Below are 27,748 nucleotides of genomic sequence, written 5' to 3'. Positions count from 1 at the left end.
AAGACCTTTTTCTTATTTCATTTGCGTAAAAGACCTTTTTTTTTTTTTTGGTTCCACTTTTGCCCCTTTCTTCTTCTGTTCTTTTTTAGATTTTTTTCCCACAAAGTTCCCCGACACTTTCCTTTCTGTCTCTGGACGAGAGAGAGGGTCAGAGTAATACCGTTCTCAGGGCCTGCTGTTTGTTATTCACCCAAAAAAAAAAGGGCAAATTACATATACACCCCTCGAGGTTTGGCTAAATTACAAATACCCCCTGAGGTTTGAAAAATTACGAATTTCCCCCTGAATGCTATATTTGCATAAGAAATTAGGGGGCAATTTGTTATGAAATATAAACCTCAGGGGGCAAATTGTTATGAAAATACAAACCTCAGGGGGCGGGATGTAATTTCCGAAACCTCAGGGGGGTATCTGTAATTTAGCCAAATCTCGAGGGGGTATATGTAATTTGCCCAAAAAAAAAATAAGAAAAATGCCTTAGACCCCCAGCTGGGGGTGCTGGGGGTCTTCTCCTATTGGCCCAAAAAACTGTTTTTTTTTTTTATTTTTTTTATTTTTTATTTTTTTATTTTCGGCCATTACCAGCCCCCACGTGGAGGGGGGGTGCTGGGGGTCTCTCCTGCTTGGGGTCTCCAGCAGGACCGATGAAATAATTACTATTATATTTTGAATTAATTAGTTTAGAATTAGTGTTAATTTGTAAATGAAGTAATACAAACGTGTAGGCACACAACAAAATAGCTTATTAATTTTTCATTTTTTTTTAATTTGACAAATTTATAAACCCTAAACCATCCCCCCAAAAAAAAAAAAAAAAAAAATGACAAATTTATGTTTCAAAAAAAGTGATCAAAGTTAAATTTTTACAAGGAAAGTAATTTTGGTTAGATTTTTAAATTGTTTTAGGTCTTGTTTAGGAATTGACTTTTCAAGTAATTCTTTTAATTTTTTACTTTTTTATGAGGTGAAATATATATATATATATATATTTAAGAATGAATTTTTTTAATTATATCAAAAATTATAAATTACTAAAATACTTATAAATCTTATTTGGAAGACTTATACAAGATATAATCCTATGAAAAAATTTATAAATCAATAAATTCTGTGATTTTTTTGAACACATCTATCTTAAATCTTAATTAATTAATAACTTAATTAATGATAATATCATGAAAAATTCGATTCCCCTTTTTGGTTCCCATCCTACGACATCAAACTTTTGCATTTTTTTTAATAAAACAAAAATTCAATTCAATTCACACCACTGTTTTAGTCTTTAATTCACTGTTTCGTCATTTATTCAATTCACTTACTATTTGCTAATTCAATTCATTGCTTGGAATTTTTTTTTTCTTTCTACAAGATGAAACTATTCCCTTAGTAAATTTTATAAACTAATTACAAGTTTTTAAAAACGAAAATAAATATAAAAAATTATTTATAAGTCCTATTTAGAAGACTTGTTTAATGTGAAATCTTATCAATATTCTTTTAAAGTTTGAAATCCTATTTAAATATAAATGTGTTTCATAAGGTCCTATAAGTTGTAAATGAATGATATAAATGTATTATTATACCCCTAATTTATTTTCATATCGTACCTTATTTTTACATTCATCATATCACGTTTGGGAAGGCTTTTAGGAAATACAAGTTTACAGGCAACAATCGTGCGAGTTTTTTTTCCTTGATCGTGGGATTCCATTGCATTTTTAAAATGTTGCTTAAATGGATATAGATATGGTCAATGATATGATGAAGTTTTAGGGTTATGTGTTGATTCTTTTGACAAATTTTGACTCTAATCGGTTGAGAGAAAGAGGTTTTTTTTTGTTGTTGAAGTTTATTGTTGTTTGTTGAAATGTGGACTGTTCATCTTTAATAGGGTATTGACAATCTATTACAATAATATTCTGATTGAATGTGTGTATTTGATATTGTGATGGATGATGCGTTTTGATATGCTCAATGTGTGGTGTGATGTGGATGGGTTCAAGGGTTGGGTTGGGTTGGGTTGGATTGGGAGTATTTGGTTTTGATTGTTAATTAGATGTCGAATGTAAACTACGTCGTAGGGTGTCAATTGTACATTAGAGCCTCGATGATCGTGTTATGATGCATGTTATATTTAGTGTGTAACGTTAATCCATATACATCATGTAGTAAATGACATTTGTGTGTTTGTTCGGTTGTATATGTGTTGTGTCTTTGTTGTAATCAGTGTTTACATACATATCACAGTACGTTAAGCAAAATTATTGGAGATTTGGTTTTGTAATTGAATGTAGATTGAATCCTATCGCTCGATGTTGAAGTTACGATGGGTTGGGGGTGATGGTAGTTCAATACATGGGTTAGGTTAGGATGTTACATGTTACATTTAGGAGGTTACATTGTTTATAATTTAACGGTAGAGTATTGGATGTCACGTTGTTTTTAGGATGAGAAGTGTATGGGAATGTCACGGTAGGTTTGAGATGTTACATGTTACATTTACGTTGGGTTTGGGATGAGAAGCATATGAGAATGTCACGTTGAATTTGAAAATGTCACATTGGGTTTGGAATGTTACATGTTACATGTTTTGAATTTCAAATTTTCAACCATACAGATATGATCACAATATATGATAACATTAAATTTCTCATATATGGTATTGCCATTAATCAAGTTATTTTGAATTTCAAAAATATATGGGAATGTCACGTTGGGTTTGGGAATATCACATTGGATTTGGAATGTTACATTTATGTTTTAAGTTTCAAATTTCCAACCATATAGATATGATCACAATTTATGGTAACATTGAATTTTTCATATATGGTATTGTCATTAATTAGGTTATTTTAAATTTCAAATTTCTAACCATATAAATATGATCACAACCTATGGTAACATTGAATTTTTCATATATGGCATTATCATTAATCAGGTTATTAATTAATTAAGATTGAGGGTAGATGTGTTATTAATTAATTGAGATTGAGGGTAGATGTGTCCACAAGAAAAGCACAAGACCTATCAGGTTATAAATTTTTTCATAGGACCATACGTTGTTTCAGTCTTCCAAATAGGATTTATAAATAATTTACCCTAATTTTTTAGTGGTTTGTTAACCTTTTTTTTGTTGACTTTTGGAGTTACTAAGAGCATCTCCAACGGTGAATTATTTTTTTCATCAAATTTGATGAAAAAAAAGGCTCTTTCTTTAATTTGAGACGAGTTGCTCCAACGGTGAACATTGTTGCTTGCATTAAATGCTTGGGGATGTCCGGTGGAATGATCAGCCGGACGATTGGCCGGTCGACCGGTTATGTCACTGAAATTTTTTTTTTCCCCTCCATTTCTGTTCTGATTTTACCTCAGAAAAATGATGGGTTTCTCTTGATTTCTTCTGTTGAATGGTTAGACCCATCTCTTTTTCTAATCTTCTTGTCCATGATCAGAGTAGCACAGTGACAAATTGGCTTCCATAGTGAAAGATGCATTAAAAGACCCATCTTTTCTTTTGCTCTTCTCAATTCTCACTGATCTTTAACTACATCAAATAGAAACCCTAGATTTGACTACCTTGAAAATCTAGTAACTGAGGATTCAGTGAATTAGTGGACCAGTTCAACATTTTGGGAAAGTGACAAAAACTAAATAGGATTAAGGGAAAAGTAAAGAGAGAGAGAGACTCAAAACACAGAGAAATTCAAGACCCAAGATTCAAAAGATTCATGGAATTACAAAACCCTAAACCCATTGAAATTCGAAAGTCAAAACATTACCATCAAATTGGAAAAAAACCAATACAGAGATGAAATCAAAGCCTCAAACCCTGGAACCCAAAACCCAGATCTCAAAAAGATTGGCAAACAAAACACAACAGAAAATTGATTCAGCGAAATGTAGCAAAAAAAGAGTTCAGAAAAACAAGAAACCGACTTGAACCCCCTGTTCAGAAAGAGCTCCAAGCTCTCTCTTTCTTCTATCTCTAACTTTTCTGCAACCCAATTAAATGCAAAGCCTCTATATACAATGCCTCAGTTCTGTGTGTCCATCAGAGAGAGAGAGAGGAGTCAAAACTTGAAAGTAGACAACGGTTGTGTTTTGAGAATTGTTCAGTTAGCCGGACGACCGGTGGGACAACCGGCCGGCGGTTGTCTGGTGAGGTCACCTCCAACATAAATGCACAGTATTTTAGTGAAATCTGCTCCAGGTTTTCATTTTGGTGAAAGTTTTGGCTGATTCTCAATTTGATATCAGTTTGGTGGAACCGTTAGAGAGATAAAAGTGTTACTTTTTCATCAAATTCAAATATGGTGATGAATCTGATTCATCGTTGGAGATGGTCTAAGAGTATCTCCAACCCAACACTTTCAATTAAAGGTTGAAAATATAATTTTTTTTATTCAAAAAGTGAATATAGAGTATCTTAAGTCTCGTTTGGGAACAAATTATTTTAATAACTTTTTGAGTTTTTACAAAAAGATGTGCAAAAAAGTAGGGAGAGTGATGTGACGACTTATAGTGATTTTTTGACTTTTTAACTTTTTAAATAAAATGTATAGTTGACAAACGAGATCTCACTATTCACCCAAACTCCAACCACAATTATCATTTTTTTTTTCTAAAGATTTTCCTCCAAAATATTTTCATCAAAAAGTGAACAATTTTTGTTCATATTTAATTTCAAATTTTTGTTAAATATATTTAACGTTATACTTATTTTAAAGGTATGATTTCACTCATTTTAATGATACCAATTTTATAAAAAATAAATTTACATATTGAAAGCTATTTATAATATAATTAAAAATATAAAATGAATAGTGTTATTGAAATCCTTCTCTATTTCTCATACTCCCTCTATATTTGGAGGATCAATCCATCCTCCTCCCAATTGGAGATGATTTTAGAGGATGGATTGGAGGCAAAATTTCTTCAAATATGAAGATAGAGGATGGGTTCAAGATGGTCTCAAATTGGGCATCTCAATATGAGAGAGAATTTGGGCTTGGTAGACTCATTTTCATTCACTTTTTAGACTTGTTGAGTAAAATATTTATACGAAAAATTAAGGTGATGGGAAATTGATAAGTATATGTTTGAATCAAATTTTTATTACAAAAAATGGATGATTATTCTTGAAATTATATTTGTCATTTTAAAAAATAAATAAATATGATTCAAACTTATAACCATTGATGTCCATTCATTTTGATTTATTGCATGAATATTCTATTCAACGAATTTTAAAAAGTGAACAATACGAATCATCAAAATCGATTTTAAAATGGACTTACCAAGTCTAAACACTCTCTCAAGTAAAATGACAACTTGAAAGAAACTAAACCTTTTATAACCAAACACATAATTGTTTAATTTGTGAATGAATTAATTCTAAAACAACTCAATTTAACCAAACACATAATTGTTTAATTTGTGCATGACTTAATTCTAAAACAACTCAATTTACAATTTCAAGCACCAAGTCAATATTCATTAAAGAAAGATTTTTTTCTTTTTTTTTTGGATTTGACCATAGTATAAACATTTGGGCATAATTCACTTTATTCACGTGATTTATTTTAAAGTATTTACTTTTTCGTAATTTAAAAATAATCAAATAGATCCTATATGATTTTAAACTAAAGTATTACTGTTAAATTTAACAATAAATAGACAAAATTATGTACCACTCTTATCAATTTTAAGATATTAGTATAAAAAAATTTAATCAAGGTTAAGATTTTAATATGAGAAGATAGTTGCCATTGGCCTCGTTTGGGAAGTGGCTATTTTAGTAGGCTATTTGGCTTTTTGGCTATTTTAGTAGGCTATTTTAGTTTTGTGTTTGGGAAGATGGAATAAATTTTTAGTTGAGTTGTTGTATTGAAAAGTGTGTTGAAATGATGTTTAAATTTAAAATGACAAATTTATCCCTAAAAATATATTTTTTCAAATTGATATCAAGGGGTAAAATGGTAATTTATTTATTGATGGAACAAGTGTTGTAGCTGACAGTGTAGGCTGTGCCTACACTGCCGGCTGTGCAGAATATATATACATATATATATTTTTTTTAAAAAGGTTCCAACAGTGTTGCTTTTGGACTAATTTCTCAAAATAGGCTATAATAACCTCATTTTGGGCTTTCCAAACAGCGCCATTGTCTTCATCTGTTACTTTGAGAAACCCTAATCTTAAAACATCCAACCTTCCCACCACCCTCTCAATAGTCAGTATCCAAAACTCTCAACCAACACTATCAGCTAACCACTTCTTCCTTCATGACCTATATCTACTATCTCCTCCATTCTCTCTCCACAATCCCAATCATCTCCACAACAATTTCAGTTATGTCCTATCTCCTTCTCAACCTTTTAAATTTCAATTGTCATTTGCCGATATCACAAAGTCCGAACTCAAATCCAACTCTCATATTAACTTATATTTTCTTAATATAAGGTTCATTTTAAGTATTTCATAACTTTCATAATAAATTTTCATTTATTTATGTAACGGAGTATAAACGGGAGGAAGAAAATTACTTTGGCAAGGGAAAAAAAATGGAAAAATTATAAAGGCATTGTGTACTTGGTTATTGACCTAAATGTTTAAAATTGTCAAAATGGATTGTTCACGTGGTGTCTCCTCCTCTCTATTTAAAAATTTGAAAGGTCCCATGTTCAAGAAAAAGAAGGGTAGAAAAAAGTTTGGTGAAAAAAGTTGTGTCCACTTGTCAATTTGAAGGCGGCTAGCTCAATTAAAAGAAGATTGATATTTTTTTTAACAGTGGATAGGAAGAAATTAGGAAATAAAAATTTGTATTGACGATCAATGAAACTTGATTTTTTGAATCACACCCAATTGTGAAGTAACTAGAAAATATAGTGAAGAAACACAAAAGAAAAAAATTCGAAAAATAAAACTATATTCTTACCCTAAAAAATTTATATCATGTGAGGTAGGTGCGATCAAGATTTTAATCTTTTGAGAGCCGAACAAAAATAAATTTTTTAGTGAAAATAAATTAAAGCTTATTATCATCATTTCTATAAACTTACTCCAATAAATTTTTAATTTTCTAGTCCTTGCAAACCATTGTTACAAGTAGTAAGAGTTGTCGAGTTTTTATAGTCCTTGAACTATATTATGCTCATGATTAATTGTATTTTCTCAAAAAATAAAAAGGTCAGCAATCTCAATTTTTTTATTGTCTCAGCACTCACAAAAATATTTATGGGAATGCAAGTACACACCCCCTAAAAATGAGAAATTTTGTTGTGATAATATGTGATTTCGAAATTGGTGAATTACACTACCAGTTCCTATAGTTTGAGACTCGTATCACTTTGGTCCTTGATTTTTTAATTTTGTGACATATTTGACTCTGAATTTTGAATCTTATTTCAAATAAAGATAATTGAAGATGTTATTGCTTAATTTTAAAGGCAAAATTGTTAATTTGATAAAATATAAACTAATTTGACAAAAATAAATGTCAACAAATATTTCGTAATTTTTAAAAATTATTTCTACCCACCAAAAATAAAATTATGTAAAATTAATAAAATTTTTAGACATTTTTTTTTACCAAATTAATTTTTATTATGTGTTTGGATAACGATTATGTAATGGGTGGTTATTAAGATTTTAATGTGTAATCAATATATTTAATATATGAAATATTTTTAGTTTTGGATTTTTTGATTTAATGTATTAGTTTAATAATTATATCAAAGTTGTCGCCATATTTGACTTTTGGAAAAATAGAAACTAATTTAATAACAATAAAAACAACTATCCATGAACATCATCCAAACACATAATAAAAATTAATTTGGTAAAATAAATAAATAAATAAATATCTAAAAGATTTATCAATTTTATATAATTTTATCTTTAATGGATAGAAATAATTTTTAAAAATTCAAAAAAAAAATTTTGACATTTATTTTTGTCAAATTAGTATATATTTGATCAATCAAATTGACGATTGTGCCTTTGAAATCAAGCAATAATATCTTCAATTGTCTTTATTTAAAACAAGATTCAAAATTTAAAATTAAATGTGTCACAATTAAAAGGTCAAAAATTAAAATCACACCAATCGCAAATTATAAGGACCAGTATAACTCCCCTTTGGAAATTGTATCATAATTGTTCACAGTTTTTCACACCATAACGGTTCGTAATAAAGACATTTTTTTTTATAATATGACCCTTGTAATATAATTATATGGATAGATTGGAATTGGGGTCACTACTATTATAGGCTTATTTTTATGATCTGAACCATTCATTTTGTAAAATTTGTTAAGTATTTCATAGCTACCAAAAATCATATTAATCGGATATCAATAACTATATGATTGAATTGCATATTTTTATACTATTTTTCAAAAGAAAAACTTATTGTTTATTTTTTTGGTTATCAATCATATAATTATTGATATCCGATTAATATGATTTTTAGTACGCATGAAGTACTCAACAAACCCTACAACATGAACGGTTCATATTATAAAAATAAATCCATAATACACCACAAAATGAGACACAACAGTCATTGCTGCCCAATTTTGGATAGATTACATTCACCTCTCATGAGATTTAAAATATATATAATTAGCCTCACATTTTTGACATAATTATACTAAATTCTCTTTTAATAAAGTTAAAGTGATCAAAACTAATCCACATGGTTGGTAGATATTAAAATAAATGTACTTTTAGTTTAAAAAAAAGTGATAATAATATTATTTTTTCACTTATACAAATAACAAATTGCTAATGAAAAAAAGGTTTAATTGTTATCCAAAATAAAACTTCAAGTGACACAGTGTAATTATATTAAAAGTGTAAGATTAATTATATTTTCTTTAAATCTCAAATGAAGTGAGTATAATTTACTCTAATTATAATGTAATAGTTCATAACTAACCTCACAAAAATATAACAAATTATAATTTTTTTTTTTTTATGATAAGGAAGCGTACAATGATAGCCTTTCCAAATAGTTATAATGAAATTAGGTGGCAACAAAGGGGGCGAATTGAGAAGTTTATGTTACTTTTAGATTAGAAATAGCATACCACCTTGCTAGTTTTGTTTTTGTTATAATTAAAAAAATAAAAACAAATAAAAAAAGTATAATTTATCTATTACAAACAAATTGACATATTGTCTTCATTTGAGATATGGGTTGACTTTTTGACTATTTTACTCTGAGATTAAAAAATCTCATTTAGGATGAATTTTTTAACTTTTTCTACTTTTGTGAGAGAAAAAAATGAAATGATTATGATTTACATGTGACATTTTGTCTTATTAGTATTTTAATATATTTTATCTTTTTATGATTAAAATAGCCAAAAAAAACTCATGCCAAACATAGCCATTAGGATGCAACTTGATAAATGACTGTACATAAAAAGACAACAAAACGTTACAATAACTTCAATAGTTTGTCAAATTCTTAAATCAAAGTCATTTTTAATTATAAAATAAAAACCTATTCCATGATATTTCAAATCTTAAGCAAAAATTAAACAAAGCTGAATTCACCACATCAATAAAGGGTAATCATCATCACCAAATACCTTTTGAAAAATAGATTCAATGATAAGTATGAGAATTGATTGCGCCAAAATAATATGAAAACGATTGAAATGATATATCTAAAAAATAATTTTTTTTAATATTGTAACAAATAAAAAAATGGCTTTAACAAAATTATTTTACCAGAACAATCACCTGTCTATTAGTTTTCGAATTCCTCCCTAGTGTCTCAGCCAAATTTGAAAACCCAATAATGAAATCTTTGGTTTATAATGGAATATTTGTTTTTTAAATGGAAATGCTGAAAAAACAAGTAAAATTATCAAGGGTGAAACCAACATCCCATGGCCACGCATTTAACAGTTATAATTTTTGATTAACAAAAAATTATTTTACACGTTTTAAAATTTTATTTTAAAAATAAATAAGTCTAAATAAGAAACAGTCTAAAATGATGGTTGTCCAAGGTAACAATGGTGAGTTATTGTCAACAACAGTAATGATCTCAGTACTAATTTTGGTATTCTAATGGAGTACTAATGACATGACAAGGGAAAAAAAAAAAAACAAATCAAGACCAAAACATCATGTCACAGTGGGTGAGACTCACTACCTGCTCATTAAAACTGACTTTAGAGCTCAAAAATTAGAATTCTAAAACATTTTTCTTCTCAACAACGATGTGGCAGCAATGGTCAACGGAGGTCGGCAGCAATGATGGTCGACAATAGCAGGTGGCCTGTGGTGGCACTGTATTTAGTTGTATTTTTCAAATATATTTTTATCCTATGTTTTGATTGTGCTATTTATTTAGAGTTTTTAAAAATTAATTTCTTCACTTTTGAAAACTCTTATCTAAGGCGAGAAAATTTAAATTAACCGGTCATTGCCCCGGATGCCCTGCCAATTAATCAAAACAGAACATTTTTTTTTTTAACAGTTAGCACCTGTTATTTTTTATATTTAAAATAAAAAAATTTCAATTTTTTTTTAAAATTTTTTGAATTTTGAATAGGAATTTTAAATTATGTGTTTAGCTATGAGTTATAAATTTTTGTATCAAATATCATATGTTACATAAAAAATTCTTCATTCAATTTAAAACTTTTTCAAAACTCATTCACCAAACAAATTTTTCACACTCAAATTATAATTCCAAAACTCACAAACTCAAAATACAACTCTCTATTCTTAAATCATATTTAAAAAACTTTTTTTTTTTTCACCAAATTTTCTAGGGCACAACAGTTGGACCCCATTCTCTGAAAAACATACTACAACTATTCCAAATATCAACAATTATTTGCAACTCAATTACACCCTTTCCTTTTCTCTTTTTTTTTTTGGCATACTAAGATTCATATAAAAGCAAGATTCACAAATCAAATGTAATCTCAATTTGAAAGAAACTCACAAATAATTGCAGCACCCACAAGCGATGCCAATGACAGATAACACCAAAGAAAGGTATATATATATGGACTGTTTTAGGTTCTAAACCAATAAAATTAAGTTGTGTCGACTTTCTCTGGCACGCGACACGTTCTGCAATGTCCAGCAATAACCGTTCCACACTCAATAGAACAGAACAAAGCCCGAGCCAATAAATTTGCACTTCTTGCTTTCCATTCTTCCTGAAACACCAAAAAAAAAAAAAAATGATTTAAATGATTTCTAAAATACCATCCAATAATTGAAAGAAAACAACAAATCAGCTAATACTTACAGCTGAAGAATCCAAACTAAAATAATCAAGCAAATTGCAAAAAAAGTGAAATTTCACAATCACTGTTCATTGTCCGGTGTGGGTCTTTGCCTGATCCGCTCACGTGGCCTCCAAGAGCTGGACCCACCATCTGACGACTCGTTATCGTCATCTCTTGAAATGGATCCGGTTTCCCTCTCATGGGTCTCCCCCCAAAGTCTTGTTGATCTCCTTCTAGTCAGTTGTGCTCTGGCTCTTGAGGTACCGGACCAGCTACTGCTCCTAGAACTAGTCCCGGGTCGGAAAACCCGAATTAGAAAAAACACGGTCAGCCAGCCCCCTTCATCGAAAGAAGATAAAGCGCTTTCATCACTTCTTTCCTCTCCAATCGAAGATTGTAGCGTGCTAATCAAATCTCCGAGATCTCTCTGCCGCTCCAACCTCCTCCAGTTTTGCTGCCTCTCTGGATCTGCCTCTGATGGCCGCACATAAGGGTGCTCAAGCCTTGCATGCTTTCGCAGATCTGTGTATGGGCCACTGAAATTGCAAGTCTCGCAGGCACAGCTTCTTGATTTTGCATTCATGAAATGTCGGGCTGAATCAACTACAGTCCACCCCGTGACATGCCCACGACAGAGAGGACACACCAGCTTTGTCTCCGCTTGGTTCTCACACAACATGGGTTGCATTGAGGTGGATCCTTCTTCCTCACTTCTTTCAATCTGCAAATCGGTAACTGTTGATTCTGATATCAAACCATCGGTAGAGTGTTCCACGGTAAGTTGGGTACTTTCTTGCTGAGGCATTTCTGATGATGCATCAGCAAATGATTTGCGAAACTGGTCAAAACAGTTCGAGTGGCGGTAGCTTGTGTCACACATATAAGGGCGGCAGCCTTTGTCATGGGATGAACACAAGAGGAGAAGTGCATTGTGCGGATGTTCCATGCAGACAGGGCATCGCGCTTCCTCCCATTCTTTCACATTCTCTTCACTTTCAGGAGGATTTTTGGGCAATGATCGTTTTGAGCGGCTAGAGCTGCATGGATAAGGAGATGCCCTGGACCTATCGAAAGACACAGAACGATCTCTTCTCTCTTTTGGCATGTTGATATGTCAAACTCTAAAATGTCTGGCACCTCCCACAAGGAAGCAGCGGAATTATTTAAACTCTAAGAGAAGGAAACACAAGAAGTACCCTCCATAAGTAGTTATATAACAACATTTTAAACTTGAAACATTTAAGATAAAATATGCTCTCCTAATGCACAAATGCTGTGAGAATAATAATCCAGGACATCCATTAGCCATAATGCATTCAAAAAGAAGATGCACAAATATGAGAGGGGTTAAAGTGTAATTAGACAGTGGCTTTAGCCAACACTATTTCTTTAAAAACTGTAGAAACTTGTATAACAATTTAACATAAGTTATCCCACAATCACATGAATAAATTCGATATACATTGTAAAAGTGAAAGAAAAAAAAACAGAATGCATTAACTGTTGTGAAAAGTAATAACCAAAATTATTCAACCTCGAAAATGAGGTACAACAAACACAGCAGTTTCATGCACATAATTAAGCAAAACCCAACTATACACTTCGCTTAAATAACAGAAGATTGAAACAAGCAGCAAATTTTATCACCAAAACACTTCTTTACTCCTTCACAATCTTTGCACTAAAAGATTAATGTTGCTCCATCCTCAATCACTCAACACAAAAGCTTCTATGGTTTCAAGTAACAGGTTTCTTTATGAAGAAGAGAGTGTGCAGGTAGTATATAATGATACCATTGACCGGTAAAGATCATTCGCAATATCTCAACGACTTCAACATACTGTGGCAGCAATAGAACTATAAACTCCCACCACATAATTCCTAAATCAATCAATCCATCTGGAAAGTAGCACTTACAATATTCTTAAGGGCATATGGCAAATCAGTGGAAGAAAGAGAAACTGATTGCTTTCATGGTAATTTTTTTAGTGCAAGTATTTCCTGTGTTTTGGTGGACGTGTTATTTGCAAAGTCGCACAAATAAGACATGGACCAAAGCTTGCACCAATAAGATACCATAAAAAGTGCCATTTTTTTTGTCTCTCTTTCCAATTGCCCCTATTCTTAATCTACTTCAGCGAAAACCACACTGACAATAGGCTTACCAAACCAAATTAAGCCTTCTGTGCCAATCAGGTGGTCGGCTATATGAATCATTTTTCACCATGCCGCTCTTCACAATAGCCTTGATGTTGCACCCTTTAACCACCATTGCATCCTAGAAAGCAAGCTTTTATAAGCTTTGCAGCCATAGATAGCGTCCTCCATGAAATCTGCAGAAACAGAAAGGAGAGAGAGGAACGGGTTGGAGGGGAAGAAGATCATACTCCCATTACATGATTCCCCACGGGCTCCCAAGTTTCAATTGTTGGATATCATCACAGCCATTTTCCAACATGACAAAGTGTTAATTCAGTTGCCCCTCAACTATGTTCCTTCATACAAAAGATTCATCCTCAAATCTTAGGTAGTGTTTGGTAGAGTTTTAGAATTATGATTTGATAATGGAGTTGTAGTTTGAGTTTGTGAGTTTTGAAATTATGATTTGAAAAGAGAAAATTTGTTTGGTTATGAGTTTTGAAAAAAGTTTTGAATTTTTAATGTGACATATGAAATAAGAAAAGTTGTTTTGAAAAGAGTTTTCAAAACGTAATTCAAAAACTTATAACTCATAACCAAACAAACAATTCAAAACTCTATAAAAATAATTTGTATATTTAAAAAATAACAAAAACAAATATAATTTTTTTTTTTCTAAATAATAGGTGGCGATTGGCAATTGAAAAAAAATAAATAAATAATAAATAAATTGTACTGTTCCAGGCGGACCACCAGGTAGACTAAAAATTCAAAAATTGTCTAGTTTACCAAACATGTTTTCAAACTATGTTTTGAAATTGATTTAGAATCATAATTTGAAAACTCAAACCAAACATAACATTCAAATATAAGGGTGGAAACTTGATTTGAAACTCACACCAAACACTGCCTTAATTTTTCCTCCTCTGTGATTGGAAAAAAGAAATATATACACAATAAAAAAGGATAAAGTAGTGCATGCCAAGAGCAAACTATCAGCAAGAAAATTTGGCAACCAAAAGAAACTAAACAAAAACAACATGGGAATAAAAAGAAAGCCCAATCCTTGTAGCAACTGCAAAACGCTGATCACACATTCAGCCACAAGCCACTCAACAAAGTATTATATTCAAAGCTCCCAACTACTCAGAATAGTCAGAACACATAAGCAACTAAAGAAATCTTTCTTCACCATCAGATGATCACTTACTTTGTTAAATTGTAGGCCATCATTAATTCCGTAATGCTTAATTCACAATTTATCTAGCTTCACTGCTATCATACCCATGTTGATGCATGTGGGTAGTTTTTGAAGGAATACTTTGAGATTCCATTTCTTGGTTTGCCTGTTTGTTTCCTGCTATTCCTCTACCACCCGAACCCAATCTTCAAAGTAGACATGTGAAACAAATTTGCCTTAATCTCTCGTAGCCTCTCTGTTACGCAAGAACCAGACAAAGGCAAAATGGAGAATATCTACTATTGTTGGTTTATTTACAACTATACAAATGGCTAGATAAACTGCAAATGAGCTCACAACGAATCCCATCCACATCTATATTACATCTGAACAATATATCAACTACGCCTATGTGTAATAGATACTACTGAGTATTGTAAAGACCATTTTGAAAGGGAGTGAAAAAGTGGTAAATGAGATACATACCTGTAAAATATGTGGAATTCCGAATAATGAATGAAAAGCATGTGCAAATTTCAAGCTAAGGTAAGGTGCATAATAAACCCGTCAAAAATGCAACTTTGCTCGCTTTTAGAAGCTGCTATTGATTTACTAATCATCTAAGCCCGATTCTATAGTTTCCGTAAGGTCAAATTTAGATCAACTTGACCAATTTGATTAATTTATTCCAGAACATGTAAATCAAAGTATAAAAATGCAACGGATAAAATATTTAGATCATACCTTTAGATGATAGAACCTCGTGGGTAAATCACGTGCTTCTAGAATCTGATAAATCAACCCAGCAGTGAAGCGATATTACAGAATGAATATCACCCACACAAATCACAGTGCAAATGACTTGATCGTTGTTTTTTGGGAGAGAGTCAGTATATGGGTAAAACTCAGATTATACGTTGTTTCTCTCTTAATCACCCATAACTCATATATCAGATATATAATGCGTTATTATTATCTATCCATATCAGTTAATAGAGATAATATCTGTATCCTGAGTGGTTATCCTAAATAGGTTTGAATTCAATTTCAAAACCTATTTAGATAAGATTTAAATTCAAATTCAAATGGTCATGCCACATGGGCACCCATTACTAACATCTCCCACTCGCACATGAGTTGGCATGACACTGCCACATCTCTATCTCAATCTCCCCAAAAATGAACAATCTCATACTAGCCACTGCACCGTGCGACTGCTGAGAACACCTGCATGTGGGAGCTCTATACTAGAAACTCAAAATGAGCCAGTATAGAGACATCAACCCAAAAAAAATAGAAATAGTGTCTCATATACCCCAGACCCATCTAATTACACCGATCCAAAAAAAAAATCTCTAATCCCTCAAAAAGAGCATGTTTGACCCTCTCAATTTTTACAATATATTCACACTCAATTCGCTTTTCATACAGAGCGATGTGAGTTGCCGGCAGTGAATATACAACGGTGGTGTAATACTAGATAATCTTTCCTTTGCCCTCATACCATTTAGTTTAGGATTGACCGCTTTCCCAGTGATGTCTCTTAAGGCTGAATCATACATGACTGTAGGCAATATACCAAAGTAGCAGAACATCAATCCCTTACCTTATGACATAGTCAAAAGTCACAAAAGGGTGCATAAATGAAAGTCATATCAATAATGACACGTAAGACTCACACGGTGAGGAAGCAAGGATCCATTCTCTCACCTCATTACTCGGTCGCCAAGCACATATAGTATGCATACATGCTACGGTGGAGTAACTCTTTCATAAAGACTGACGTCATACTCGATACATCGTACAGATATTAGTCTAGTCGCTTTATAGCGCCTAACCCGAATTCTTTATTTGCTCGCCTTCTAGGCGCCAAATGAGATCTCGCATCTGGCTAATCATAACAGGCACAACATGAAAAGTGGGTACTAACATCCATGTTTGGTCCTTAATACGACCTCATCTTGGTTATAACCAAGGCGACATACATAGTGGATGATTTAAGCCTCTCTTGGCTCCAAATAAAAAATAAACCACTAGTCTCATCCATGCTCGCTCCCAAGCGCCAAGGGCGATTGCTCGTGTAAGTGAGCCAATCTTGCCTGCTGACATCATCATCTGCTAATCATTATGACACAAACCATAATAGTGTCAACATCCCATCATCTCAAAATAAGTGATCGATTAAAAAAAAAAAAAAAAAGCTTGCGCAATTATAGATTCCAAACATAAGCCTTATCAGCACCTCTTGCGATAAGTATATACAACGGAATCTACCATGTGCGCCTCATATGAAGTAATTTAATATCACTACCTCTTGCGCAATAACCTCTCTAAAGATATTTTGGTGACCAATTTGCGTTCATTCTTAATGCGCCCAACTAGCACAGATGCGCCCAACTAGCGCATTGAATCTTACAATGAGCAAATTAATATACTACTAGTAAAACATTTTATCCACAGTCTAATGAGCAAGGTCAATGTCTAAACAACTCAGTTGACCATTTACCAAAGATAACACTTATCATACCGAATACGCCCACATAGCGTACTTTAGGCTCCCACAACAAAGAAAAGATCGAGGAATATAGGTCATCTGTTTCTCCCAAAGACAATCCGAGGATTCACTTAATAGCTAAGACTCTGGCTTTTACCGATAGGTAAGTCAATGGATTTGCAATTTTGCATCTAGAATCATTCTAGGATATTCTCTATGTAAGTCATCGAAGACAAACTGAGAATTTTCCTAAAACAATCCCTAAGGCTCATACATCCGAGCATATAAATTACATCACCCATGCCCATCATATCTAAAATAGAGGACTGCCCACCCTAGGTGGCGACAACCTTATAAATTCCTGGCTCATAATGACTAAGTAAGGAAAAACTTCTTTTGGACCATTGATCATACCTCAGTGGTCTTCATCGATCATCATTGGCCTATCATGGCTTGACGAAATCTAAGAACCACTATTTGGATAACTGTTTTAGGCTGTAAAAGATTTATTGGAGCTAGCAACCTTTTTGCGCTCCTAACTTTGCACCATAAAAGCAGAAGGTAAATCCCTACGGATCTACTTATCCAATTCTCTAACGAGAATGTTGGGTCACAATGTCCATAAATCAATGTTCCAAACTTATGTCAATCATAGCCTAAGTCAAAATAACCTCACTCCCCAGGAGGAAGTCTTCTCATGGTCTACACTTTCCTCAATGGTGCGACTTTTCGGTATCTAGCGAGCCTTATGCCTCAACAATGACTATCCAAATTACGCATAACTTTATAACAGTTTTGCGTCATAATGGAAAGTCAACCAAATTATAAAAAATGGTTAATCTTCAAAGACTTTGTCTTAAACTGTGCAACATTGATCTACTTTCTAAAAATAGGGGACTAGAGCCTTAGGCATTATCCTAGACTCTTTATCATCTTGCGGAGCAATCATGAATGTTTCCCTCTCAATCACCCAGTGATGACGTGAAAAATTTTCACATTCGCTACCACGCAACTAAGAATGTAGAGTATTCTTCTCTAATGGAGTAGTCCATTAGTAGGCACATCGCTCCCACTGTCCCTAGGATATTGGAAATTTCTTTTCATTCTCAACTAGGCTACATAGAGCGCTATGCTTGGAATTCTCCATCTTATAGAGTTCCGAAAACTCTATTCACGTCACCTTTACTAATAAAACTTTATGTGACTTAGTTACACTACCACAAAGCTGCTTACCTATATGCACATGACCCGGAGGGTTTGCATGACCGCATACAATAATGCGCCACACGACCCTTTGTGTTTACAAGACAGCATACAATAATGCGCTATAGAACCGTAGGTCTTAACTTCGCAATCTTATGAGAAGTAAAATAAAGATAAGCTGCTTAACGGTTACAGATTGCCATAGATGGCTCTCCGCTAACCTATTACTCAAAATAGAGTGTAAAATCTGATATGGAGGGCACTTAGGCCTCGTTTGGGAGCAGGCTAATTTAGTAACTTTTTAGCTATTTGGCTAAAATATGAGCTAAAAAAAATTAGTATGTTTGGGATGACTTTTTGACTTTTTACGAAAAGATGTGCAAAAAGTAGAAAGAAAAGAGAATCTTTGACTTTTTTGTATGAGTTGTTGGCTTTTTGGCTAATTTAGTAACTTTTTGACTTTTTGGCTAAAAATGAGGGTTCCCAAACGAGGCCTTAGTTAGGGATATAGGCAACAAACTAGTGCAATTTCCAATTAGGAAACATTTTGCGCCATTATCCACCTAACATTAACAATATTTAATTCCTAATCTCTACTACACCATTGTGTTGTTGAGTACTAGGAATAATCAATTTTCTAAGCATCTATTTCTCTTCACAGAGTTTTCTGAAAAATAACTCAAATAGATACTCGCCACCTTGGTCAAAACTAAAAACACAAAAGCTCTTATCTAATTGATCTCGACCTAATATGTGCAATGTCAAAAATCATCTCAAAACTTTTGACTTATGGGAGATCAAATAGTCTTGACTCAGATGCGTATCGTAATCTATAAATGTGTCGAGATTGAGGCTTAGCTATCATACCCTCACACATATCTAGTCACAAAGATTATAGTGGACTAAATGCTCCAATACAAATGACCTTCTACGGCTTTCCTACTTACTTGTGCGCACCCATTGCGACCAAAGTTACACATTCACATGAAAGCAGGATGTCACAAGCGAGTGGGCCCAAGAAGGCCTACTCAAACCATCGTGCCATCATCTCATTAATGTGATTAAGTATAATAAGCCACCGGTTCATGACCAATGTCATAAACTAATTCCAATCATCTTAATGTGTGAGTTCTCGAAGATAAGTTTAAAAGGTTTAGGCCCAACTAAGTAATGACTCAGGACTAATTCATATTCACTAGATCATAAAAGGATGTCATGGAGATATCAAGTGCACCTAAGTCGCAAATTTAACTAGTAAGTGCTAATCCCCTGCACCTTCAAGTCAATTTTATTCTCCATACACTTTAATGCATCTAGTTGAAAGATGACGATACTCCTCTTGTCATATCTATTTCTCGCTTCATAGTTACTTGCAATTAATTCTACTATCCGCAAGAAGGAGAGGATAAGCTATCAATCTGTGACAGCTCTTGAAGTAACTTAAGCGGGAATTAGGCTAAAGAGTCTAATTCAATACAATGCTCTCACAAGCGATGCGTCAAATTTTTAGAGTCATAACAACCTTGTCGGCCTTGACCTTTTCATTACTATGCAGCAACGTTTGCGCTTAGTGGTAAACGTTATTCAAAACGTTAGCCTAGCTAAGGAATCATACAAAGAAGCCCCTCCTCATGTCTCACACTCAAGTGTGGAAACAGTAAGTGTCCAGACTAAGACAAGTCGGCAATGCTAATAGATTTTGCAGCCACTAAGCACTAATCTTTTCACTTAGTGTTAATAGATTTTGCAGCTTCTAAGCGCTAATCTTTTAGCGTCACGTGATATTTCAACGCACACTATTATAGTGCATGAAATTTTGCTCCATCCATTCCCAATAATTGGGTAGAGAACAAAATACTGCTCATACTGGCTACTCGTCTTACACTTAATGACTAATTTATTTAAGCTCGCATTTCTTGGATGACGTGACTCTTAAATGTTACTTCATCCAATGATGTAACATTATTTACAAGTCAAATTACAAAGTCAATCAGCGCAGCTCAATAGTCAAGATCATATACAGATCTATTGAGGGCTTACTAATTTCATAACTCCAAAACTCGCCAACCAAAACTACATAGCGTGCCGCTAACCATAGCGCACACATTAGTTTTTATTATGCCAAACAAGGCAACAAAACCACGGCGACTTTTGAGTCATGTTTCCTTACTTTGGCTCAATTAAGACTTGACCTAAAGTCTCCAAGACTTTTGCTCATCTAAAGAATGGGATTACATTGTTCACATTTGAACATCTTTACTAAGTCTAGGTCAACCAATTAACTTCCATAAGCTAAGTCAATTTAGAGAGAAATTCGCATTGGGATTAATTTGATTAGCATAATATAATTCTGCCACAAAAATCTAAATTAAATAGTGACAATATTACACAAGTCGCAAGATCGAAAATTCGCTCTGCTCGTTATCATCTCTTGCGCCACAGGTGACAATTATCCAAAATTTAATTTAATTTATGCGCAAAATATTGGTTTTCGGAAGTTAATCTACAAAGATTTCTCTCAACCGAATAACCTCCCACTAACTATGGCATATACAAAGCATGATAAATTCCATACAATAGCATCTTAATATAAATTTACAAATAACTCATGCTATATTCATTTAATAATGAAATTCAAATAAATAAATAAATAACTAATCATGCTTTTCTAATTACAACATATTAGAAACTCTAAAAAAAATAATATGCTGTATTAAATATTCAAATTATGCCATAACAGAAAGTACATCATCCTGAAATTTTCTGGAATTTTTCTGGAATTTTAAATAACTAATAAACACACATAAAATTAGAAATAAATATTCCAAAATCTGGTAAAATGCTACAATTATACCAGTAAACATTAAACCATAATAGTAGTCTACAATAAAAAATTCAGCCCCAGAAACTTAATCATGCAACACCAGATGCATTTTAAAGCATAAATAATGCATTATTATTTCAGGAAAAATATTTTTTATTTTCATAAAATTTTCACAATTTTACAGAAGATATAAAATTTAATTTTGAGTCTAACGGTACCAACCATGCTTAAAACAAAGCTATAACGAATAAATTATGGTCAATTAACGCAATTCAGAATTAAAAGCAAACAAACAGAGCCTTAGAGCCAAGCCAGCGGGGAAAAAACGGCTCGGCTCGGCTCGCCGCCGCTTAGCACAACTCGGTGCGAGTCGGCTCAACGCGGCGCGGCGCATGGCGTGCGCGTGGCTACGCACGTGGCGCGGCTCGAAACGGCACGGCTAACGCGCGCGCGCGTGGAAGGGAGGGGCTCGAGCGTGGGGGCGCGTGGGAAGCGCGCCTAGCGCGTCTCAGCGCGTGAAAGCCCGTGGTGGCGCGTGGCGCTGCTGGGCGGCGTCATACAGCGCGTGAATCACACGCGCCGCCTTCCCAGGTGTTTTCTGGTCCGATTTTTGTACTGTCGGACTCCATTTTTCACAATAAAAACATTTATGGCATTAAAAATGACATTTAAATAACATAAAAAAGAGGTATATCACTCTCTCAATCTAATGGAGTTAAAATGCAAAAAACTGTACACTTCATCTTCCTCCTCCATTAATATTCATGCATATACATGTATATATATTTATATAAAAAATATACAAATATTTTAATGCAGAAAAATAAGCACGAAAATACCCATATTTATGGCTCTGATACCAATATAAATCAAAGTATAAAAATACAGCGGATAAAATATTTAGATCATACCTTTAGATGATAGAACCTTGTGGGTAAATCACGTACTTCCAGAATCTAATAAACCAACCCAGCAGTGAAGCGATATTACAGAATGAATATCACCCACACAAATCACAATGCAAATGACTTGATCGTTGTTTTTTGGGAGAGAGTCAGTATATGGGTAAAACTCAGATTATACGTTGTTTCCCTCTTAATCACCCATAGCCCATATACCATATATATAATGTGTTATTATTATCTATCCATATCAGTTAATGGAGATAATATCTGTATCCTGAGTGGTTAGCCTAAATAGGTTTGAATTCAATTTCAAAACCTATTTGGATAAGATTTAAATTCAAATTCAAATGGCCATGCCACATGGGCGCCCATTACTAACAGAACATATAATAAAATTTCTTCTGTTCAACTCAAGTTGATTTCAAATTCCTCTTTTCGAGTCTCAGCACAATTCCCACTAATTTTCCTTTTGCAATCTCACAAACACCCCAAAAATCCTGATAATCCCAAAAACTTTAAACACAAGAAACGAAAAAGGCAGAATTTTTTTTTCTTCCACATTTTAATTCAATACACAATTATGAAGTTACATAGCAAAAATGATAAATTCCCAAAAACAATCGAACCAGAACAACGCACTCGCAACTACATCAACTCAAAAGCCAAACTTTGAACCGAACTTACAAACCCTAATCAACAATTAAAACACAAATTCTAAATCAACACGATACAGACGAAAAAACAAACGAAACACAGAGAGAGAAAGAGAGAGAGAGAACAGATCCCGATCTGTGTGAAATCGGAGTCCGCAAATAAATAAAAATTAGGGTTTTCGATTAGAAAATTTACCAGAACCTCGACAAGTCAGTCGATTTGAAATAGCTGTGTTTGTGTTTGGATTTAGCTTTAGCCTCTTTGAATGAGTTTTAAGTTCTGATTAAGGTTGACTTTCTCATGAATCGAACGACGTAGAGAGAGAGAGAGAGAGAGAGAATGAAACAGCTTTTGTAGGGCTGCCTTTTGGGGAGAGAAAGAGAGTATTTAGACCGTTGTTTACGTCGGCGCCGTTTTGTACTCTACCGCCAAGCTAAACACGCGCCGGGAGCGCTTGACTTCCACGCCTTCTCTCTCTTTTTTATTTTGGATTGTTTGGGAAGTGCTTTATATGGTGGTGTTTGGGAAGTTTCTGTGTTGGTTTTTTTTTTTTTTTTTTATTAAAAGACAAATTTTTTGTAAAATTAAAAAAGATAAATTTAAATAAAATATTATATCTAATTTCATAATTATTTTATTTTTTTATTTATAAATATCGCATCTAATCACAAAAAAATCTAATTATCTTTTCAAATATCAAAAAAATTTCTTTAATAATATCCTATAATTAAAAAATCTACATAAAAATTCATTTTCTAAACATTCACTATATTTTTTCAAATATAGGTTAGATTTGATATGATTCAAATAACATAATATGTAATATTTTTTCAAATATAGGTTAGATTTGATATGATTCAAATAACATAATATGTTAAAATAATGTGTTATTTTAAAGCATACCAAACAAAGCCTTTAATAAATTACCGGGGATAGTTTGGTTTATTTTTTTAAAATTATTCATAAGTTTTAGTTTATTTTTAGTGATTTTTAAAAATATTTTAATTAATTTTTTTTAATACTTTTTAAATATACCTAATCCAGATGCATCTAAAAATAAAAATAAATTGTTAAAATATTAAAAAAATACTAAAAATAGACCCCAAAAAAATAGAATAAAAATTTGTGTATTTTTGTTCAAATTTTTGTTTATTTTTAGTGATTTTTCTTTTAATATTTTATTTAATTTTTTTTTTAATCTTTTAGATGCATCTAATATTAATGTATCTAAAAATTTTAAAATCAATAATTAAAATATGAAAAAAAAAATCAGTAACGACAAAAAAAATTCCTTTAAAAATAATTACTAAAAGAGGATTGTAGCTCTTTTTTTCTGGGTACTTCGTTCTTTGTTGTTCGTTAGGATATTGTTATTTTTTTTTTGCCTCTTGACCTATATGTTTGCCTGTTTCTCTAACATAGCTGTTTTATATGTTTTAAAACAACAACAACAACAACAACAACAACAACAAAATTTGAGAAAAAAAAAAGAAGAGATAATAATATAATTATATCAAAATTATAAAATTTATATTTTCTCCAACCTTTAGAAAAGTCTGTGTAAGTTACCATTTTCTATTATTTGTTTACAAAAAGTTATCTATCAAGTTTCTGTTTCAAATTATTTGGTACAATGTCTACTTACCCAATAATAGTTTAAATAAATTCAAAACTATTAATTTGCAAACCACTATTTTTTACCTCTACTTTTTTATTATCAATTTTTTAAACATGCTATTGGCTCTATTTGGTAGGACTTATTTCCAGCTTATTTTAATTTTTAGCTTAATTTAAGCTATTTTGATATATTTAGTTCAGCTTAACAATACAGCTTATAATTTTTTGTAAGTCAAAAATCAACTTATTCTTTGAGTGGGGCAGAAAAAGCTTAATTTACAAGTCACAAATCAACTTATATTCACAGTTATAAGTTATAAACTGTTAAGGTATAAGGTATAATCACTTTCCCACAATTCTATCAAACGGGGCCATTGTCATTTAGTTGCCGCTTATGTAAGTTTTTGTACTAGTTTATTTGATTCAACATCTATTTACGCAGTAATAATTTAAGTAAATTCAAAAATACTAATCTAGGATTAACTACTTTTTTCAGGTTTGGATTACTGCTATGCATTATGCACAGTGGTAACTGTTGCGCATCTTATTGAGTCTATTTCAAGGCCCAATTCGATAATCTAAATCGTTCACATTTTAGAAGATATCGAATAAAATATATTTGTAAAAAATTATGTTGATCGGATATCAATAACTCTTTCATCAAATCATATTTATATCTAAAAAAATAAATTATAAGTATAATTTGAAATATAAAACTAAATGTTTACAAAAAAAAAAATAAGTGTAATTTAAAATATAAAATTAAATGCAAATGTGATTTGATAAAAGAATTATCAATATTCGATTAATATAATTTTTAATATGTATATTCTACTCAATATCTTTTAAAATGTGAACGATTAAATAATCGTATTGGTGAGTTTAATAGAGTGCGCAATAGTATTTTTATTTTTACTTTTTTTATTATCAAATCTTGAATAGACTAGTTATTTCTACTTTTTTTATTATCAAATCTTGAATAGACTAGTGTCACTGAACTAATTTTACTTGGATCACCACTTGTGATTTTTTTTTTTTTTTTTTTTGGGGGGGGGGGGTGGGGAAGAAACTAGGGAAGAACTGGACTAACTCTCTCTCCCCAACCCGATTCTCAGAACAATGGGCTTTCATGTTTGGGAAATGCTGTAGTATGTAATATATATCTATATAATTTTATCATTAAAATTTATAAATTTGTGTTTAACTTACATAAATTCGTCAAAATTTACGTAATTTTATAATAATTACGCGAATTTATATTTGATTTACACATTTTGTGAGATTACACTACAACATATAATAATTTTAGAGACTAAGTTTTTTTGTCTCTACAAGTATAAATTTTGTTACAAAAAAATTAGGAATTAATTCAGTTGTCATGAGAACAATCACTAAAAGATCGTCCCAAAAAATCAAAAAAATTAGTTTTTAGTGACAAAATTTTAAAATTGTCGCTAATAAATGTACTTTTAGGAACAAAATAGCTTGATCCAAAAAAAGTTTATTTTTTGAGACAAAATTTTTGATCTCAAAAGGTTAATAATTCATCACTAAATGTCCAATTTTATCGCTAAAAATAAAATAATAACACTTTTTGCGACAAAATTATTTTGTCTCTAAAAAATAATTTTGTTTTTAAATTTTTATCTCTAAAACCTTAGGTTGCGTTTGGTAGAGCTTTGTATCTATGATTTGAGAGTATGAGTTGTATTTTAGGCACCGTTTGGGAAGAAGTTGGTTGGGCTTTTTTGGCTATTTTAGCCACAAAAAACAAACTAGGCTATTTTAACCATAACAAACAAAACATCACATCTAACCCATAATCATTACACTCTTCTCTCACAAAAAAAGTCAAAAAAGCCAAAAAGCCCTTCCCAAACCAAGCTTTTTAGCCCAGGCTAAAATAGCCAAAAAAGTCAAAAAGCCAAAAAGTCAACCCACTTCCCAAACGGAGGCTGAGTTTGTGAGGTTTGGAGTTATGATTTGAGTATGGAAAATTTGTTTAGTGAAAGAGTTTTGAAAATAGTTTTGAAAAGAGTTTTGAATTGAGTGGGAAATTTTTGACGTGACATTTGATACAAAAACTTACAACTCATAACCAAACATACAACTCAAAATTATTTTAAAGCACATAAAATTTTTTAAAAAATTCAGAAAATATTTTTTTTCAATATATGAAAATTAACATATTAATTGCAAAAAAAAAAAATCACTGTTCCAGTCAACCGGCCGGTCAACTGGCCAGACGACCAGTTAGGCCAAATTTCAAAAAAAAAAGAAAAGAAAATCATGCTTTGTTTGACAGAGTTTTCTGTAGAGTTATGAAAAATTAATTCCACAACTCTATCCAAACACCATATGCAAACTCTGCAATAGAAAACGATTTTGAGAATCGTTGCAAACAGAGCCTTAATTTCTTATAGTGTCACATATTTAAATTCGTAAAAACTTATAAAATTTTATAATAGGGTTACAAAATGCACTTCGAAACAATTTCCTTCATGTTTTTACCCTCTAGGTGGGATTCACAAAATTAATGACACGTAGATATTGAAAATACTAAGGTCTTGTTTGGAAAGAGATAAAGTGGTTAAATTAGCACAAAAAGACAAAATAAACTAATTTAATAAATAAAATAAAATGTTATATTTAAACCATAATTATTTTACTTTTTTTCTTACAACCATCACATCCAAATAAAAAAAAGTCAAAAGTTTTTTTTCAAACAGAACTAATTTAGCCAGATTAAATTAGCAAAAAAATTAAAAAATAGACTAAATTAACTCTTCTCAAACAAAGGCTAATTAATACTTCCTATAAATATGCACATTATTCAGTGTGTAAAGTCACATTGGACTTTGATCCAATGGTCTAATAGCCACCTTCATGTGTGGTGAGACATATTAATGTAATTTTTGTACCCAAAAAAAAAAAAAAAAATAGCCACAAATTTATAATTTTAATTTAAAGAAACAAACAAATATAGTAATTTTCCACGGCACAAAAGGTGAAAATTAACATGAAAAATATAAACAAAAAAAAAATTGTGTTCTTATTTTCATATTAAGTTATAAAAGATAGTAATTGTGTGGCAATCTATTGCCAACTGTTGTGAGAAGCAAATTTTTTTTTATATAATATAATTTTTATTATTTCATTGAGTAGGATCTTAAATGAAAAGTTCATATGTTTTCCTTTCACCTCTTTTATTTTGGGAAATTTATCAATAAATTCTAAATGTTGTACTTATAATCCAATCAGTCTCATTTGTTTTCTAATGTTCCATTGGGTCCCGCGGGCTGTGAAAAGATGTAGTTGCTATTATTTGGATGTTTGGTGTAATGTTTATGGCTTTTTTGTTTTGGAATGTATTTTGGGCGTGTCACACATCGAGAACCATTAAGAAGGGCGATGTGCATGTATTAGATATTTATGTGATGATTGTCACGTGACACAGTTTGAGTGATA

At 31.9% G+C, this 27,748-nt stretch overlaps 1 protein-coding gene across 9 annotated transcripts; it reads right to left on the bottom strand.

Moving 5' to 3' along the window:
* Positions 1-10,860: 10,860 nt before the first annotated feature.
* LOC114276082 (MAP kinase kinase kinase, putative (DUF1644)) lies at positions 10,861-23,069 on the bottom strand. 9 transcript variants are annotated; one of them, XM_028217826.2, is made up of 5 exons: positions 22,859-23,024; positions 14,614-14,789; positions 13,430-13,597; positions 11,285-12,461; positions 10,861-11,192 (listed from the first exon to the last, which is right to left on the bottom strand). In XM_028217826.2, the coding sequence occupies exon 4, from the start codon at positions 12,367-12,369 to the stop codon at positions 11,344-11,346; it is 1,026 nt and encodes a 341-aa protein (XP_028073627.2). In that variant the 5' UTR covers positions 12,370-12,461; positions 13,430-13,597; positions 14,614-14,789; positions 22,859-23,024; the 3' UTR covers positions 10,861-11,192; positions 11,285-11,343. The 9 variants fall into 9 exon arrangements, with proteins under 9 accessions (XP_028073627.2, XP_028073628.2, XP_028073631.2 ...); XM_028217827.2 differs by having other exon boundaries at positions 11,285-12,434; XM_028217830.2 differs by lacking the exon at positions 14,614-14,789 and having other exon boundaries at positions 22,859-23,029.
* Positions 23,070-27,748: the final 4,679 nt, after the last annotated feature.

The sequence above is a fragment of the Camellia sinensis genome, chromosome 5 (assembly GCF_055761805.1).
Source record: "Camellia sinensis isolate YWXY chromosome 5, ASM5576180v1, whole genome shotgun sequence".
Lineage (NCBI taxonomy): Eukaryota > Viridiplantae > Streptophyta > Magnoliopsida > Ericales > Theaceae > Camellia > Camellia sinensis.
Note: the sequence above shows the minus strand (reverse complement) of the source record. Positions and strands in the feature narration are given on the sequence as shown.

Bases quoted from the DNA above. Each gene is read 5' to 3' on its own strand.
- LOC114276082 (XM_028217828.2), bottom strand. From the start codon at position 12,369: ATGCCAAAAGAGAGAAGAGATCGTTCTGTGTCTTTCGATAGGTCCAGG.